Source organism: Schistocerca nitens, chromosome 3, assembly GCF_023898315.1.
Source record: "Schistocerca nitens isolate TAMUIC-IGC-003100 chromosome 3, iqSchNite1.1, whole genome shotgun sequence".
Lineage (NCBI taxonomy): Eukaryota > Metazoa > Arthropoda > Insecta > Orthoptera > Acrididae > Schistocerca > Schistocerca nitens.
This window is the reverse complement of record NC_064616.1, coordinates 589,492,088-589,512,889: the sequence shown is the minus strand read 5'-3', so window position 1 is coordinate 589,512,889 and position 20,802 is coordinate 589,492,088. Positions and strand designations below refer to the sequence as shown.

General features: G+C 43.7%; 1 protein-coding gene across 1 annotated transcript in view; it reads right to left on the bottom strand.

Annotated features, from left to right (window-relative positions):
• LOC126248502 (protein unc-79 homolog) overlaps positions 1-20,802 on the bottom strand; it is an 875,350-nt gene that overhangs the window by 132,623 nt on the left and 721,925 nt on the right. The window contains exon 44 of the mRNA XM_049949540.1: positions 220-330. Coding sequence (XP_049805497.1) covers positions 220-330 — 111 coding nt within the window. The remainder of the gene's footprint in view (positions 1-219; positions 331-20,802) is intronic.

Here is a 20,802-nt window from a genome sequence, read left to right as displayed (position 1 = left end):
ATTTTTCTGGTAAAGATATGTGTTCAACAATCCCAGGTCACTCAGGGTGCCACAAATTTGTTCATGGCACTGACAAATTCCAAAACAAAATGTGGTGTTATTTCCCTGCTCTTCCCTAATTTCTATGTACACATGGTGTACACATGCAAGATCTTATACTGTGCACATAGAACATATAAAATGACAAGGATAAATAATATTATTATTAATATGACTTACCCTTGTAAATGCTCTGTTGCAAAGATAGCACAAGTCAAATAAGCTGTTATACTTGATGGCATGATTCTGGATAGCAAAGCTCACTACTTTTGAGAAGGGATCAAGCAAACCCTGAAAATGTTAACAACATTAATTGTATGAGATTCAGCAGTATTGAAAATCTATATCAATGTCATGAATAAAAGTTGTAATTGCGATGAAACACAGAATGATGACAAAGTAAGTAAAGGTAGTACCTGTATAATATGAATTGAGTAAAGAATTACTACAAATGTTTGCAACACAATATAAGTAGAAAATGTGCATCTATCATGTAATTTCCAACATCATTAGTAACTAATTTACAAAACCTGTCTAGTTTACAATCCTCCTACTATACTGTCCCTGTTTCATCTACTTCTGTGTATGTATGTTACAAAGCACTCTCAGTGTAAGGTACACAAAAACATACACTCCTGGAAATGGAAAAAAGAACACATTGACACCGGTGTGTCAGACCCACCATACTTGCTCCAGACACTGCGAGAGGGCTGTACAAGCAATGATCACACGCACGGCACAGCGGACACACCAGGAACCGCGGTGTTGGCCGTCGAATGGCGCTAGCTGCGCAGCATTTGTGCACCGCCGCCGTCAGTGTCAGCCAGTTTGCCGTGGCATACGGAGCTCCATCGCAGTCTTTAACACTGGTAGCATGCCGCGACAGCGTGGACGTGAACCGTATGTGCAGTTGACGGACTTTGAGCGAGGGCATATAGTGGGCATGCGGGAGGCCGGGTGGACGTACCGCCGAATTGCTCAACACATGGGGCGTGAGCTCTCCACAGTACATCGATGTTGTCGCCAGTGGTCGGCGGAAGGTGCACGTGCCCGTCGACCTGGGACCGGACCGCAGCGACGCACGGATGCACGCCAAGACCGTAGGATCCTACGCAGTGCCGTAGGGGACTGCACCGCCACTTCCCAGCAAATTAGGAACACTGTTGCTCCTGGGGTATCGGCGAGGACCATTCGCAACCGTCTCCATGAAGCTTGGCTACGGTCCCGCACACCGTTAGGCCGTCTTCCGCTCACGCCCCAACATCGTGCAGCCCGCCTCCAGTGGTGTCGCGACAGGCGTGAATGGAGGGACGAATGGAGACGTGTCATCTTCAGCGATGAGAGTCGCTTCTGCCTTGGTGCCAATGATGGTCGTATGCGTGTTTGGCGCCGTGCAGGTGAGCGCCACAATCAGGACTGCATACGACCGAGGCACACAGGGCCAACACCCGGCATCATGGTGTGGGGAGCGATCTCCTACACTGGCCGTACACCACTGGTGATCATCGAGGGGACACTGAATAGTGCACGGTACATCCAAACCATCATCGAACCCATCGTTCTACCATTCCTAGACCGGCAAGGGAACTTGCTGTTCCAACAGGACAATGCACGTCCGCATGTATCCCGTGCCACCCAACGTGCTCTAGAAGGTGTAAGTCAACTACCCTGGCCAGCAAGATCTCCAGATCTGTCCCCCATTGAGCATGTTTGGGACTGGATGAAGCGTCGTCTCACGCGGTCTGCACGTCCAGCACGAACGCTGGTCCAACTGAGGCGCCAGGTGGAAATGGCATGGCAAGCCGTTCCACAGGACTACATCCAGCATCTCTACGATCGTCTCCATGGGAGAATAGCAGCCTGCATTGCTGCGAAAGGTGGATATACACTGTACTAGTGCCGACATTGTGCATGCTCTGTTGCCTGTGTCAATGTGCCTGTGGTTCTGTCAGTGTGATCATGTGATGTATCTGACCCCAGGAATGTGTCAATAAAGTTTCCACTTCCTGGGACAATGAATTCACGGTGTTCTTATTTCAATTTCCAGGAGTGTATTTTTCACTGTAGCATATAAGAAAGTATTTTTCCAGCCAAAACTGTAGATTGAGGATAAGTGGAAGAAGTGTGCTTGTGTCTTTGTATGAATTATAATTAACCATATATTATGCTAATGAAACATATAGTAGCAGTTTATGGTGGACTGAAAAATATCGTTAAACATGTCCCTGAACATTGGTACCTGAATTCTCTACATAAATATATGTGAGGAAATAAGCATCTTTTGCAAGGGTGAAGAAAGAAAACCAATTATGTTCCCTCAGCCTACCTTTCTCTGTACAGGCATGTTTTGTTAATATGATGTGACATGGAGTCTAAATATACACCTAAGTAATATTCCAATATCAGCTATACATATGTTCTATATGATATCACACCCATAGAGAAACTGTTGTTTCTTCAATTTTTACCGATTAGCCATAGTCATTCACTTTCTTCAGACACAAGGGGAATGATCTGATTATCTCATTTCAAATACCCGGCACACTGTTACTGCCCAGAATAACACAAGGTAGTTTGTTGTAAATCATTAATTCTGTTCAAAAAGGTTATCACATTTATTCAAACAAATCACAAAAAGATGTGATGGCTCTACATCAAGTTATTAATACAAGTATATGAATTTCCATACTGAAATTCAAATAAATAAAATAACAGTACAGTTAAGTTTGTCACAGTAGTGGGTAAGTTCTGGCAGGTTCCATAATTAAATAATATAGTCAAAGCAAGACCAATAACTAAGTCCCAACTATGTTATAGTATTAAAAAATCATCAGTGATGCTGCTTAATCATCCACAAAAGTTAATTATGAATATAGCTATTGCTTTTACTAAGTTTAAGTCTTTCAGTCACAAAAGTTTACAGGACTTGAAAGAAAAATGAAAATGTTAAAAGCCCCATATGCTCCTCAAAATTCTATGGCCCATAAAATTTCAAAGTTGATTACTGAAGCTGTGCAGCTGACATTTCACTCAAAAACTAAGCTCAACACCTGTGAAAAGTGAGCAAAGACCCAGCATCTTCTAACAAATACTCTAAAATCTTGCCCAACATGAAATCCTAGGCACAAAAAGTCACCTATTTATAAACATGTCATGCTCACAACACTTACAGATTTAAGTTGAAAAATGGTCATCATTTAAATTAGATGAGTTTTCTTAATTCAGTATGTGGTTATCATTTAGGATTAGTTGAGAGATAACACACACTAAGTATTCAATACACATTTATTAATAACTCATATATAACAATTATGGCAGTTGAACATGTTACATGCCAAAAAGCAGTCCAAAGAAGCAAAGTCACAAAGAGAGGGCACTCTGCGCGAGAGACGCCACAGAGCAACCCCCCCCCCCCTCCCGCCCCCATCCCACCCAGTAGTGTGCAGCATGGTGGAGGGAAGGCTCATTACACTAATTCGTAATCTTGGTGCCAATGAGGCAGTTGTAGGCGGCATACAGCATGGGAAGTGGGTGCAGCAGTGTTGGTGGTGCAGCAGTGCCGTGGTTCCGATGGCTGCACAGGCAGAAACAAATCAGCCAAAGGCAGCACTGTTGTGTCAGGAGGTAGATCGTTGAGAGACCACGCCAGTTTCAGCTGATTAACAGACACAGTCTGTGGCTGTCCGTGCAGGTGGATGATGAACATGTTCGTACCGTGATGTAACACGAGTTGGGGGCCCAAATAAGGTGGCTACAGGGCAGCTCGCACAGTGCCATCCCGCAGCATATCAAAGTCGCACGTAGCTAGGCCCTAGTGGATGAACACAGGTGGGGACGCGTGGGGGCGGGAGTTGAGGGTGCGAAGGTGCATGATGTGCATGCGTACCTGCTTGACCAGGGTGGGGAGATTCTCGGATGTGGCTGATGGTGAATCGGCTGATGGTGAATCCTTGACGAACTCAGTGGAAAGAAGGAGGGGTTCGCCGTATAGAACCTTGGTGAGTGAGATGTTAAAATCTTCTTTATGGACTGAGTGAATACCCTGCAGGATCCATGGGAGGGGTTCCGACCATAGGCCTCCATGCCACATTAGAGTGGCCTTGAGTGTGCAGTGCCACGACTCGACCAGGTCATTCATCTGTGAGTGGTAAGCCGTGGTGTGAAATTTGGCTACACCACAGAGTTCACAGAGTCATGCAAAGAGGGCAGACTCAAACTGGCATCTCTGGTCAGTCTTGAGAGACAGGGGGCAGCCGAAGCGAGCAACCCATGCTGAGGCGAAGGAATGGGCAACAATCTCAGCCGTGATGTCAATAAGTTTGACCGCCTCGATCCAGCGGGTCACATAGTGAATAATTGATAAGATATACATGTAACCCTTGGAAGGGGGGAGGGGACCAACGATGTCAATATGGACATGACAGAAACGCCCCTTTGGAATGTCAAACTTGCCCAATGGGGGTTGAGCATGCCTACTGACCTTGCTGTGCTGGCACGGAACACACGCATGGCTCCAAGTGTGACAATCGTGCTTCACACCAAGCCAGTCGAAGCGCTCCATGACCAACTGCGTCATAGCTCATGACCCACAGTGAGCAAAGCTGTGCAAGGCGTTAAAGACCATAAAATGAAGGGCAGTGGAGACCAGGGGGTGAAGTGTGCCTGTAGAGGTGTCACACAGGACAGGGATTGCTGAACCAGGTAGTATATGGGGCCTGACAGAGAGCAATGAGCTATTGTCTGAAATTATTGGCCGTATATCATCGTCTTCAGCTTGTAGTCAGGTGAGTTCCTCCAGGTTCTGCAGTATCATTAGGAGGAGGATGCAGGAAAGGTAGTCTGCCACAACATTCCCTGTGCCACAGATATAGCATGTGTTAGAAGAGTGCTGATAGATATAGTTCATATGGCAGAAACGCCTCGGTGGAAGGTCCTTAACTGGATTATGAATAGCATCTACAAGTGGCTTGTGATCTGTATAGATCGTGAAGGCTCACTATGAAAGTGTTTAATCTCCTTGTACACAGCGAGGAGCTTACAGTCGAAAGCTGACCACTTGCACTAGCTCTTAGTCAATTTCTTGGAAAAGAAGTGAAGGAGTTGAGTGGAGCCAGCGGTGTGCTGTTGTAAAACCGTGCCCACAGCTGAGTCACTGGCATCAGTCATGATCAAGACACAGGCCTCAGGGTCATGGTGTGCAAATGTGATGGCTTGGCGAAGGGAGTTTTAAGGTTACCAAAAGCGTCGAGCACTGGTTTGGTCCACTTCACTCTCCGTTTTCCAGAGGTGTTTTTGCCAGAGAGAGGGCCATTTGGACGGAGGCAGCTTGAGGAATATGGCGGCAGTAAAAGTTTTCCATACCCAGAAAAAGACGGAGCTGAGCATAATCCTAAGGGAGAGGAAGGTTTATGGTTCTGACATGAGAACTCATCAGTCAGAGGCCGTTGGCAGAGACAGAATGGCAGAGGAAGGTAACGGATGTGGAACGCAGTTTATATTTATCATGATTGATCATAGCAGCATTGTCAGTTAGCGCCGAATGGACCACATCGAGGTGAACTTGATACTCCTCAGCGGAGGAGGAAAAGATACGTATATCATCTAAGCAGAGGGAGCAAATGGAATCAATGAACTGCTGCCACGTATGCACAGCATTTTTCAGTCCATAAGGCATGTAACAGTATCCAAATAGACTGAAAGGTGTGATGATGGCTGTCTTCAGAATGTCCGGTGAATATATAGGAACCTGATGATATGACTTGGAACAAACTAAAACAGAGAAAAAGGTAGAACCATGGAGTAACTGCGTGAAATCCTGGATAGGTGGAATGAGGTAGTTATTGATAATGGTGCGGGCCTTAAGGGACCTGTAGTCCCAGTACATGTGTAAGGTGCCGTCCTTTTTGGGAACATGGTGAATAGGAGAAGACCAGTTGCTATTGGAGGGGCAGAGGACGCCCGATGCCAACAGATCCTGAATGATCTCCTTGGCATGCAGAAGTTTGGAAGTGTTAAGGGGCCTGGTCTTATAACGAACAGGACGGCCATCTGTGGTGCAAATCCTATGACAAGTGCCATTACTGATGGCCGATATTCGTGTAGGGGGGTCGGCAATAAGGATCAATGAGGTATCCGCAGGCAATGTCGGTTCACTGACCTTGATGAACCAGGTGTTGTGGTGTAGGCAGGGTGTCGGCTGTATTTGGCAATGGAAGGCAAGATGCAGGAGTGACGCGGCATGAAGAATCAGGAGGGGCACATGCAGATGCAACTTGGAGACTTGTTCGCAGTGGTGCAAAGAAAACAGCACACGGTGGAATGCTAAACACTGGAGCAGGTTGGTGGGAAAACGATGTAGAGGTGTGTGATGCGCCACCTCGCTGCGGGGCAGGAGATGAGCGATGAATGGTGTGCTGTGCAAGTGACAATTCGGCAGAGGTAGAGGTGAGGCAGTTGTGTAAGGCATCGTTCTGGGTGTGGAGTTTGTTGATCTGTAAGGGCATGTACAACAGATCAGAGAGCCGTGTCGTTATGCGCTCGACCGAAGATGCGCATGTGGAAAGCATAGCCAAGGGGGCGGAGAGTCAAGTGGTGCTGAACTCGTGTGTGCACAGAACTGTAGAACCAGATGTGTGGCAAAGCGTGGCGGCCTGCAGGTATGGTGAAAGTTCATAATGGTGTAGGAAATCCAACTCGATCACAGGTCGTCAGGGCAGTGCAGAGCAGGAGGGGTCTGCAGCTGACTGTGTTGGGGCTGGTAGCTCATCGGGTTGCTGCTCAGGTGAGGTTGGCAGTTCTCAGTAGCCTGCTGGCAGTACATCCTGTAGGCTGCTAGGTGGCAGCTCCTGACTGGCAGCTGAGGTACCGAGGTGAGCGCGCTGGTCTCTGCCAACAGGGAGCAGAACCAGGGGCACAGGCATGCCAACTGAGAGTGACGGAGATGTTGTTTGTGACAGGCGGTGTAGCTGATGAATGATAACATAAGCCTGATCTGCCATGCATAATCGAAACTCGAGTGAGTCGGCGACTTGAGACAGTAGATGAAATTGCAGATCTGAAGGCATTTTGACCATCCACAAAGGCCAATGGACTGTGTCAGGTAATGCTTGATTGTCGATTAGTGCATGTATGTGCTGCCAAAGTTGCAAAGGGGTGCAGTTGTATAGATGCTTCTCGTGAATAATGTAATGGATAGTCTCTGCTGGAGAGCAGGAAAGGCACTCAATAAGCAGCACTTTGGCCATTGAATATTTGTGCGAGAAGGTCAGTGAGAGAAGCAAGCTGCTGATGAGGTCTATGTGGGTGTAGGTGGCTCATCGGGCAGACAAAACGGACATCGTAGTCCGAAATGCCGTGGATGTCCAGTAGGTGGTCCACTGAAGTGAACCATGTTTTCCGACTGTCTTTTGCAAAGCAGGAGCAGGTATCTTAGAGGAACCTGCTGGGTAACACATGTTCAGGCAGCACCAGTACACAGAGATCGGTGCAAGCAGAGCAGGATGCCTCCGAGGCCAGAAGTGTGGTAGCGGTGAACGGTGCGTCGCCCAAAGACTGTGTGGGGTGGTGGCTGCATGCAGCACACAGTGCCGAGGGAGCAGATGTGTAAGTCGACACGGTGTGTCCAATCTCCAAGCCCGATGAAGAATGCGTTGTGGGTATAACAGCTGGTACCGTTGCAACAGCGGACAGGAGGCAGTTGCGGTGAAGCCACAGGGAGTGTCATACAGTAACCAGTGCAGGTGGAACAGCTGGCCCCATTATGAAAGCGGGCGGAAGGCAGTCATGGTGCAACCATGGTGCGGTGGTGATGGAAACCGGCGCGGTTGACGTAACCGGCATCTCCGAGCCGGCATGGGGGAAGGGGGAGGGGGGGAGGGAGGTGTTCCTGCGACACTATGTATATTAGAATGTGCTAGCCCATGTATGGCACAGAAATGTTCAATTCACAGTTCTGGAACTTTGGCGGCAAGTCAAGCCATTCTGAAGGTAATGATGTACATGAAGGATAAACCACAATACCTTCAACTGGAAGGTCGTCCACGTTGTGATTAGGTGGCAGGCACAGTCCATGTTGTGGCTGTTGTTTTTTTGCCACATGAGGAGACAACCGTGTTGAATTGAGTAAGGTTAGGTGGCCTCTGGCGTGGCTGGACGTAAATAATTGTTCACTTTTAGCCAAATTCAATCTGGGTACACTTGTGCACTCGTGATCACAAGTGGCATAGTTAATGGGGCCCGTTGCACTTGCATTGAAAGACACTGGTAGAACTGTTGTGGTGGAAATAATGTGGGCTGGCACATGTAGTTCGTAAATGACGAAAACAAGCACAAAATAATTGTGATGAGACGATGATGGTGTCGGGGCAACACTGTGGTTATCACGTATGATTAGTTGAGAGAGAACACACACTAAGTATTCAATACACGTTTATTAATAACTCATGTATAACAAATATAGCAGTTGAAGATGTTATGTGCTGACAGTGAACACTAGAACAAAGCAGTCCAAACAATCAAAGTCACAAAGATAGGGCACTCTGCACCAGAGATGCTACAAGTACATAACAGATGGAGTGGCTCCCCTCACTGGTCACTTTCAAACATACTGATTACTATCACACAGGTATTAATCATAACACCAATAAAAACCATAAAATAGTGCCACATTGTACAGTTGGTTTTAAACAAGAAATGAGAGAAAATCTTATTACACAAATAAATATTAGATATTAAATCAGAGAATATTTTCCTGTAGTTTTACAATGTGTCACTTATTTTTATGTAGCTTGCACCAAATTCAAACCATGGTCTGTTTACTTAGATGCCTGTTTCAGTAAAAATGTGTAATACTTAATTCAATGAGGATATAGCTTATATATACATATATGCTTATGATAAAACTTGTGGAGTGTCTTGATTTCTGGTTAATTTAATTGAATACTGTTGTTTTAATAAAGTACCAGTACTCTAGATCCATTTAAGTTACAGTCATTCAGAGTTAGTAGATATTCATTGTACAGTTGAGCCATTGTACAACATATTGTTTGTGACTGCAGCACTTTTGGTTCACCAGCAGCATAATGTATTCTTGTAATAATTACTTATAAAAATCAATCACTCTTAAAAACAAGAGTTTGTGTAGCATTGTTCAATATTGCACTGACCTAGATGTGTCAAGATTCAGAATTAGTTATCTTTATTTATTATTTAGTGCCTTACAACTGATTTAGTATTTTTCTATATAAATTATGAGTAATATTTCATCTCTAGAAGAAGATATAACTGCAATCAGTGGGCCAGTTGCCCTTGCTGGTTTAATCATTAACTTCCTTCCAGGAATTTCCAAGGCTGTTCATTACTGCATGCTCACTCTCTCCTCACTTCCTGTCCACACAAAGCTGCACCAGTTTCCTCATGGTCCCAAGCCAGGAGCCATCAAGGCTTGTAAACCCAGGATATCATGTTCCTTGAGATAGATACCTGTAGTTACAGATTGTTTTCTTACAACTGTTGTCTTCACCCAGCTTGTATTTGTAAGCTATGCCCATGTGAGTATTAGTTCTAGTAAACTGAATAAAATATTATTCATATTGAAATGCCAATGTTAGTTTCATGACATTAAAACAAAAATAGTGGAGGGCATTTGAAAACCCATCAATATGGTCATGTTTCTCTAAATCAAGTTTCAATGGGTTTCACAGGATGTGCCCATTTCCAGAGTTTCAGTAATTTACCTTGTGGCAGGCAACTTGGTCAGTAGTGGAGCTGTCATGAGTCACATTTTTATTACTTCTCCTTGAAGTGTATCTGCTTCATGGGCTTCACCTTGTCATAGACTGTATATCGCAATAAACCTCATATGAGGAAGGAAAATATACTCTTAAATCACTGGACTACCACTTCAGAAGAGAGGTGTCAGATTCCTGTCTGGTCATCAAGATTTAGATTTTCAATGCTTTTACTAAATTACTACAAGTGAAAGCCAGAAAAGCTCCTTTGATAAGGGCCACAGCAAGGTTCCTGCCCCATCTTTGTCGGATTCTGAGCTTTTGCTCCATGTAAAGTGATGCTCCCCTTCTTGCAGCGGTGTACCGTAGGTCTCTAGAAGAGCGTAGCATTCCAAAGGATTGGAAAAGGGCACAGGTCATCCCTGTTTTCAAGAAGGGATGTCGAACAGATGTGCAGAACTATAGACCTATATCTCTAACATCAATCAGTTGTAGAATTTTGGAACACGTATTATGTTCGAGTATAATGACTTTTCTGGAGACTAGAAATCTACTCTGTAGGAATCAGAATGGGTTTCGAAAAAGACGGTCGTGCGAAACCCAGCTCGCGATATTCGTCCACGAGACTCAAGAGGGCCATTGACACGGGTTCACAGGTAGATGCTGTGTTTCTTGACTTCCGCAAGGCATTCGATACAGTTCCCCACAGTCATTTAATGAACAAAGTAAGAGCATATGGACTATCAGACCAATTGTGTGATTGGATTGAAGAGTTCCTAGATAACAGAACGCAGCATGTCATTCTCAATGGTGAGAAGTCTTCCGAAGTAAGAGTGATTTCAGGTGTGCCACAGGGTAGTGTCATAGGACCGTTGCTATTCACAATATACATAAATGACCTTGTGGATGACATCGGAAGTTCACTGAGGCTTTTTGCAGATGATGCTGGGGTGTATCGAGAGGTTGTAACAATGGAAAATTGTCCTGAAATGCAGGAGGATCTGCAGCAAATTGATACATGGTGCAGGGAATGGCAATTGAATCTCAATGTAGACAAGTGTAATGTGCTGCGAATACATAGAAAGATAGTCCCTTATCATTTAGCTACAAAATAGCAGGTCAGCAACTGGAAGCAGTTAATTCCATAAATTATCTGGGAGTACACATTAGGAGTGATTTAAAGTGGAATGATCATATAAAGTTGATCGTCGGTAAAGCAGATGCCAGACTGAGATTCATTGGAAGAATCCTAAGGAAATGCAATCCGAAAACAAAGGAAGTAGGTTACAGTACGCTTGTTCGCTCACTGCTTGAATACTGCTCAGCAGTGTGGGATCCATACCAGATAGGGTTGATAGAAGAGATAGAGAAGATCCAATGGAGAGCAGCGCGCTTCGTTACAGGATTATTTAGTAATTGCGAAAGCGTTACGGAGATGATTGATAAACTCCAGTGGAAGACTCTGCGGGAGAGACTCTCAATAGCTCGGTACGGGCTTTTGTTAAAGTTTCGAGAACATACCTTCACCAAAGAGTCAAGCAGTATATTGCTCCCTCCTACGTATATCTCGCGAATAGACCATGAGGATAAAATCAGAGAGATTAGAGCCCACACAGAAGCATACCGACAATCCTTCTTTCCATGAACGATACGAGACTGAAATAGAAGGGAGAACTGATAGAGGTACTCAGGGTACCCTCCGCCACACATTGTCAGGTGGCTTGTGGAGTATGGATGTAGATGTAGATGTACATGTTTTAGTTCTAGATTCTACTACTCTCTAATCTAGATTGCACTTTGTACTATGTACACCACACACAATATAATATTTCAGTTCAAGTCATTATCAGGATCTGTCAAATAAAACAAAAGCAATAAAACATGAACAGCAGAGTGTACTATGGCTACTCTGTATGAAGTTGCCCTCTGGTATCTCAGAGAGAGTAAACTCCTGCATAAGAAGATCCCAATTAGCCATATCGCAGTTGTCTGGTAACTGAACCCCTAAGAGAAATCAGATAGAGGATTATTAATTTTGATACTTACCATGTTTACTCAGTAATGGCCAGGTTTTATGTAACTCTACTGTCACATATTCAGTATGGTACATTGTTACTAATTTAGATATTTATTCATTCACATATTATGCAACAATGATTACTAAACTACAGAGGGGAAATAGAGCAAGAAGAAAGAGTGATATTTTCAGAAAGTTAGATAAAAGGCATTCAGGACAAATCTGAAAGAACTCACAACAGTTATCTTTGGTTAGGAACAGTCATATCATATCTCAAAGGACCTTTAGACAGGAACATATGAAGAAACTGAGACTCAAGACATACCTTGCAATGAATAGACATGTACTTAATAGAATATTTCATGATGTGAGGGACACTCTGTGGCATACATTTACTGTAAAGAAACAGTGACTACTGCATAATAGGTGTAAAACAAACCATAGAGCTATAGATAGAGGAATACTAAATGAAATAAATTTGTCAGTCATTACGGTAATGCAAGTAGTCTTCAAGGGCAAAATAGCAGAATCTTACTGAAAGATTTCTCACAAAACCCAGAAAAATGTTGGTTATACAGGGTGAGTCACCTAACATTACCGCTGGATATACACTCCTGGAAATTGAAATAAGAACACCGTGAATTCATTGTCCCAGGAAGGGGAAACTTTATTGACACATTCCTGGGGTCAGATACATCACATGATCACACTGACAGAACCACAGGCACATAGACACAGGCAACAGAGCATGCACAATGTCGGCACTAGTACAGTGTATATCCACCTTTCGCAGCAATGCAGGCTGCTATTCTCCCATGGAGACGATCGTAGAGATGCTGGATGTAGTCCTGTGGAACGGCTTGCCATGCCATTTCCACCTGGCACCTCAGTTGGACCAGCGTTCGTGCTGGACGTGCAGACCGCGTGAGACGACGCTTCATCCAGTCCCAAACATGCTCAATGGGGGACAGATCCGGAGATCTTGCTGGCCAGGGTAGTTGACGTACACCTTCTAGAGCACGTTGGGTGGCACGGGATACATGCGGACGTGCATTGTCCTGTTGGAACAGCAAGTTCCCTTGCCGGTCTAGGAATGGTAGAACGATGGGTTCGATGACGGTTTGGATGTACCGTGCACTATTCAGTGTCCCCTCGACGATCACCAGTGGTGTACGGCCAGTGTAGGAGATCGCTCCCCACACCATGATGCCGGGTGTTGGCCCTGTGTGCCTCGGTCGTATGCAGTCCTGATTGTGGCGCTCACCTGCACGGCGCCAAACACGCATACGACCATCATTGGCACCAAGGCAGAAGCGACTCTCATCGCTGAAGACGACACGTCTCCATTCGTCCCTCCATTCACGCCTGTCACGACACCACTGGAGGCGGGCTGCATGATGTTGGGGCGTGAGCGGAAGACGGCCTAACGGTGTGCGGGACCGTAGCCCAGCTTCATGGAGACGGTTGCGAATGGTCCTCTCTGATACCCCAGGAGCAACAGTGTCCCTAATTTGCTGGGAAGTGGCGGTGCGGTCCGCTGTTCGATTGTGTGTATCGGAGAGCACCGAATTACGTAGGGATCCAAAGGGAATGGTGATGGACCTTAGGTACAGAAGAGACTGGAGCAGCACATTACGTCCACATGCTAACACCTTTTTATTGGTCTTTTTCACTGATGCACATGTACATTACCATGAGGGGTGAGGTACACGTACACACGTGATTACCGTTTTCAATTACGGAGTGGAATAGAGTGTCTCCCCACATGTCAGGCCAATAGATGTTCAATGTGGTGGCCATCATTTGCTGCACACAATTGCAATCTCTGGCGTAATGAATGTCGTACATGCCACAGTACATCTGGTGTAATGTCGCCGCAGGCTGCCACAATACGTTGTTTCATATCCTCTGGGGTTGTAGGCACATCACCGTACACATTCTCCTTTAACGTACCCCACAGAAAGAAGTCCAGAGGTGTAAGATCAGGAGAACGGGCTGGCCAATTTATGCGTCCTCCATGTCCTATGAAACGCCCGTCGAACAACCTGTCAAGGGTCAGCCTAGTGTTAATTGCGGAATGTGCAGGTGCACCATCATGCTGATACCACATACGTCGACGTGTTTCCAGTGGGACATTTTCGAGCAACGTTGGCAGATCATTCTGTAGAAACGCGATGTATGTTGCAGCTGTTTGGGCCCCTGCAATGAAGTGAGGACCAATGAGGTGGTCGCCAATGATTCCACACCATACATATGCAGTCCACGGTCGCTGTCGCTCTACCTGTCTGAGCCAGCGAGGATTGTCCACAGACCAGTAATACGTGTTCCGTAGATTCACTGCCCCATGGTTTGTGAAACCTGCTTCATCGGTAAACAAGTAGAACTGCAACGCATTCTCTGTTAATGCCCATTGACAGAATTGCACTCGATGATTAAAGTCATCACCATATAATTGCTGATGTAGCGACACATGAATGGGTGAAAGCGGTGATGATGCAGTATGCGCATGACACTACTTTGACTCAGTCCACCAGCTCTCACAATGTCCCGTGTACTCATGTGTGGGTTCATGGCAACAGCAGCTAACACACAAATTGCGGCCGCTTCTCCTGTGACGGGCCTGTTATGGACCCGTTTGCGTGCTACGACCATACCTGTTGCATACAGTTGGTGGTAGATGTTTTGCAATGTGCGGCATGTTGGATGCTCTCTGTCCGGGTACCGTTCTGCATATACCCTGCAGGCTTCAGCTGCATTTTGTCGACACTCACCATAGATGAGTATCATCTCCACCTTTTCAGAGTTTGAATACACCATGGTCACAGTTCCTACAACACTACACTATCACAGACATCTGGTAACACGGTGTACTACAGTTGGTCTGCATGCGGAAATGAATGCAGAATAACAATAGCAGCTAGACCAAACCACAACAGTGCACTACAGCCTCACTCGTAAACACGGTTGTCATCGTAAACATGTCCCTGCAGATGCTGCTCGCCGACCGTGGCCCGTGTTTGTTACAACACGCAACTGAACATCGGAGGTTTCAAGCGTCAACTTTAGGTTACAATATCTCCGGATGTAATTAACATTTTACAATGCAACAAATGGCACTGATTACATATTTGTTTATATGTTCAGATGTGCTAACAAAACTAACATGGTTCCATTTAAAAAAACATAGGTTTGTATTAAAAAACATACTTCCGTGCATTCTTGTATGGTTTGAATTAAACAATTACACTAGCCCCTCTCCTCACGTTCGGTCTGTGGAATTGGTTCGTCAGTATTTGATGTGGTTTACGAAATAGATCCAGTGGTAACATTAGGTGACTCACCCTGTATATGAAGGCTGTCTGTGACACCAAAGTTAGCTTTCAGAAACCCTTAATGAGAAAATGCTAGCACTCGTGTATTCTGTGATTTGTCTAATGTGTTTTACTGTGCTGATCACCAGATTCTCTTGGAACAAGCAAAATTAGTAGGAATAAGGTGCGTTGCAGGAAATTGGCTAGAGTTGTATCTCCAAGACAGAAAACAAAAAGTTGTTTTGAATAGCTCAGATGAATAATGTGATGTTTCCTCACATTCTGGATGGAGTTCTGTTACATGTGGAGTGCCTAAGGGCTCAATTCTTGGGCCACTATTATTCATGATTTTTATAAATGATCTACCATCATGTACAAGCCTGCCGTGTAAATTTACATTATTTGCTGATGATAACATAATTATTATAAGCAGTAGAACGGATAGTAATTGTGAGGAATCCATTAATCACATACTCTCAGAGGTGGTTAATTGATCCAAGGTGAATAGCCTCTCATTAAATTCCAGTAAGACCAGCTTCATTCAGTTCTGTACAAAAACAGAAAAAGAGAGAGAGATAAGTGTGACATGTGGTAATCAGCCAATAGAAAGAATGGAAACAATAAAATTTCTTGGAGTGCACATTGACAAGAAAATGAACTGGTCTTCACATATAACAGATCCCTGTAAGAAGCTTAGCTTGCTATGTATGCTTTACGGGTTGTCACTACATGTGTTGAGCCTAACACTGCAAAAGTGGCATACTATGGCTATTTTCACTCACTCTTTGGATACAGCATTATTTTTTGGGGCAACCAGCCATTAGGAAGGAAAGTGTTCATTGTTCAGAAGTGAGCTTTAAGAGTTATATGTGGATTGCGCCCAAGATACTCATGTAGAAATAGCTTTCCAAAACTTAAAATATACACAACTACAGGGTGTTTCAAAAATGACCGGTATATTTGAAACGGCAATAAAAACTAAACGAGCAGCGATAGAAATACACCATTTGTTGCAATATGCTTGGGACAACAGTACATTTTCAGGCAGACAAACTTTCGAAATTACAGTAGTTACAATTTTCAACAACAGATGGCGCTGCGGTCTGGGAAACTCTATAGTATGATATTTTCCACATATCCACCATGCGTAGCAATAATATGGCGTAGTCTCTGAATGAAATTACCCGAAACCTTTGACAACGTGTCTGGCGGAATGGCTTCACATGCAGATGAGATGTACTGCTTCAGCTGTTCAATTGTTTCTGGATTCTGGCGGTACACCTGGTCTTTCAAGTGTCCCCACAGAAAGAAGTCACAGGGGTTCATGTCTGGCGAATAGGGAGGCCAATCCACGCCGCCTCCTGTATGTTTCGGATAGCCCAAAGCAATCACACGATCATCGAAATATTCATTCAGGAAATTAAAGACGTCGGCCGTGCGATGTGGCCGGGCACCATCTTGCATAAACCACGAGGTGTTCGCAGTGTCATCTAAGGCAGTTTGTACCGCCACAAATTCACGAAGAATGTCCAGATAGCATGATGCAGTAATCGTTTCGGATCTGAAAAATGGGCCAATGATTCCTTTGGAAGAAATGGCGGCCCAGACCAGTACTTTTTGAGGATGCAGTGACGATGGGACTGCAACATGGGGCTTTTCGGTTCCCCATATGCGCCAGTTCTGTTTATTGACAAAGCCGTCCAGGTAAAAATAAGCTTCGTCAGTAAACCAAATGCTGCCCACATGCATATCGCCTTCATCAATCCTGTGCACTATATCGTTAGCGAATGTCTCTCGTGCAGCAATGGTAGCGGCGCTGAGGGGTTGCCACGTTTGAATTTTGTATGGATAGAGGTGTAAACTCTGGCGCATGAGACGATACATGGACGTTGGCGTCATTTGGACCGCAGCTGCAACACGGCGAACGGAAACCTGAGGCCGCTGTTGGATCACCTGCTGCACTAGCTGCGTGTTGCCCTCTGTGGTTGCCGTATGCGGTCGCCCTACCTTTCCAGCATGTTCATCCGTCACGTTCCCAGTCCGTTGAAATTTTTCAAACAGATCCTTTATTGTATCGCTTTTCGGTCCTTTGGTTACATTAAACCTCCGTTGAAAACTTCATCTTGTTGCAACAACACTGTGTTCTAGGCGGTGGAATTCCAACACCAGAAAAATCCTCTGTTCTAAGGAATAAACCATGTTGTCTACAGCACACTTGCACGTTGTGAACAGCACACGCTTACAGCAGAAAGACGACGTACAGAATGGCGCACCCACAGACTGCGTTGTCTTCTATATCTTTCACATCACTTGCAGCGCCATCTGTTGTTGAAAATTGTAACTACTGTAATTTCGAAAGTTTGTCCGCCTGAAAATGTACTGTTGTCCCAAGCATATTGCAACAAACGGTGTATTTCTATCGCTGCTCGTTTAGTTTTTATTGCCATTTCAAATATACCGGTCATTTTTGAAACACCCTGTACATGCCAATATATTTTTTTCTCTCATGTGTTTTGTGTGTAAAAATATAGATATATTCCAACAAAATAGTAATTATCATTAGCATAACACATGGAGGAAGAATGACATACACAGCAAGGACAGAAATTTGAGCTTGGCGCAAAAGGGTGTCCACTACACTGGAACAAAACTCTTCAATGCTCTTCCTCCTGAAATGAAGATGGACGTTCATAACAAGAGTAAGTTTAAGAACACAAATCCTACTGATGTTCATGAGCACGCTAGTAAAGTGACAGTATGGTGTGGTGTTTCATCACATGAGATTGTTGGACTGAATTTTTTTGCAAATGAACAGTGAAACACAATAACTGTCAATGTCAATCATTACATGGAGATGTCATGAACTTTCATTACACCTACATTGAACAACTTTCCAAACATTCAAGAAACTTGGTTTCAACATGATGGAGCAACATCACACACTGCATGGCAATAAATGGCATATGTGCAAGACTTTCTTGGAAACCATGTGATTTCACATTTTGGTAACATTCTCTGGACCCTAGATCAACAGATTTATCCGTTTGTGATTTTTCCTTGTGGGGCTACCTCAAGAGCGAAGTCTAAACGACACAACCAAGAACCTTGGTTGAGTTAAAACAGAGCATTTGGGATATAGTTCACAGTATGCCAGCTGAGATGTTACAGCAGTCAATGAGAAATCTCAACAGCAGATTTCATGAATGTATTTCTACAGGAGGACGCCACCTAAAGGATGTAAGTTTAAAAAAAATGATAAATGCCATAAATGTATTGTAAATGGCAAAGTTGTTAGGTTTCAATTACTATGAATGCAATTTCTTTCCTTCATCACTTTTAGTTTTATTGGATTGTGGAAATGTTCCCATTTTTCTGTGTCACCCTTTGTCTGCCCAACACAAAAAAGAAGATCTAATTAGAAACTAACTAATTTATTCATACAGGCATTTAATTATTTACTGGTCTAGCTTGACAATAATTTATTATCACATACAATGCTGGTTTTTATTTACATGTCAATAAGCGGAAATGTGACAATTCCAAAACTAATTTATAGTAGTAGTTTGCCCTTCAAAGCATCAGAGGAAAAATTACATTTTTGCTGAATAAATGTTAAGGCTCTGAACAGTTCTGACCATCAACATTGGACCTCTCTTTGAACAAAGCCAATTACTTGCAACCTGCAGCATTGTTTACTTAAAAATAATGACTAAAGAAGATCGTTCTTTATAGATAATGGGAAACCATCTGTTTTATATCATTATAAGTAATTTTAAAAAATTTCCAAATCAATGCAGTAGTTATGCTCTACTTATAAACCTGCATCTAAAACAGTTTTTTCTTGAGTCTGTATCTTGATGCAGCAGTTACTTAACATTCTACTTCTTTACTTTTTTCTAACATATTCTCAAATAGTTGTCTTTGGCTGCTGCTCTAGCACCTGAGGGCAGGCAACCACCTTGACACCCTTTAGATTCTGCAGATGAACAAGCAGGCTCTAGAATAGCAGCGAAGCACCAGTCAGATGAATGGGTGTTGAAGCCTCTGTACAGGTGCATTTTCAAAGTGTGCAATGAAAGTGTGCATATGACAATGATGGTGTTTGGTGTTGCTGAACTGGGTTGTCTTAGACAGATACTTTGCCATAAGGCATGAACACCATTTGCTGCTTTGGATCACATTAGAATTTCATTAAATGGTTTGGAGTGGTTGCTAGTGGTTCCATCCAGTATACGAGAGCAAAAGTTGCAGTTGTGCTACACTCCAAAGGGGTCAGATCATGTTCAGTGGGTTTGCAGGCCCCCAGTGTCCTTAGAGTATGGTTGAACCGCTCGATGGGTGTCAGCAGTATTGAATGTTGTCAACAAGGTTGTCCTGCTGCTCGTCACACAGTGAACTGCCATTTTTGACCATAAAATGTGTGGGAATCAGTGCCACCCAAGGGAAGGGGTGGCATCATTTCTGAGCTCTGGCCTTTTTTTGCATGTGGTGAAACCTTGCTGTATGAAGTGTCGCTGAGCCTGAGAGTGACATTTTAGTGCGCCACACCCTTGTACAATTACAAAGGCACACTGTAGGCACTTTTGAGCCAAATTTCAAACTTTTGCATTGAATAGGAGATAAATATGGTGTTTCAAAAGAGTGACCCCTTAAATGTGTTGAGCAGAATACTGAGGTAGGTAACCTAAATACAGTCAAAAATATGTTACCTTTAGTCTGCATTCCACTTGTCTAAACTTTCATCTCTCCATAGCTGAAAAAAATTCTTACTTGATACTGTTGATACTGTGATGCCATGAGGATGTAGCTACTGAAATTATTTAACCAAAGTTTCAAGAAAGAATCCATATAGTCAAATCTCCTTTGTAGCACTTGCACAAAATCCTAATATTTCACCTAAAATGTTAACTTTCCCCAGCACCCAGTGTAGCTCAGAATCCAGATCCTACTCACAGCTCTACAAACTCCATCTATATAAAAAATCTACCAGATCTATCAAAGACAGTTTAGCTCACCTAAAAATGAAAAGTTTACTGCTCCACCAAAATGCAGTTTTGGAATACGAGTGGCACACAAACACTTGGTAAATCAGATCATACTATGCAAATAATTGTCTGACATTCAAATGAAAAGTCTGTTCTATACAATGTGAATAGTGTATGACCACAGTATCTCCCATGGTAACTTAAAAGTTCTCCTGCATATAGCCATTTGAGACTAGAGCTCATGGTTACAACTACCATCATGAGGGAATACATAACAAGGCTTCAAACGACTGACACTCCCTGATTGGATGCAATACACTGTCCCTGAATGTTCTGATGGGGCTGCCTATGTGTCCTTGGTGCAAATGGCAAATGGGATACTCATTTATTGACTGCCAGTGCACCTAACTATGTACTTGATAATCATCGTTCTTGTCACATTAAATTTCTAATAACTCTCCCAAATGGGATTATATCTACTTCCTGATTATTCTTACAGAAGATAAATGTTTAACGAACATGTGATTTAAGTTTTGATTCTCTATTCAAATAACATAACTTGTACAATTTCTTAATTAAAACTTGGGGTAGTCACTGGAATCTGAATGGTGCTTTCTGTTGAACTGTACATCTTAATCATACATCTGCTGAAATTGGTTCATCTTTATTATTTTTTAATCAGAACATGGTGCTGTAATATCTATATCATAACTTAATTCTAA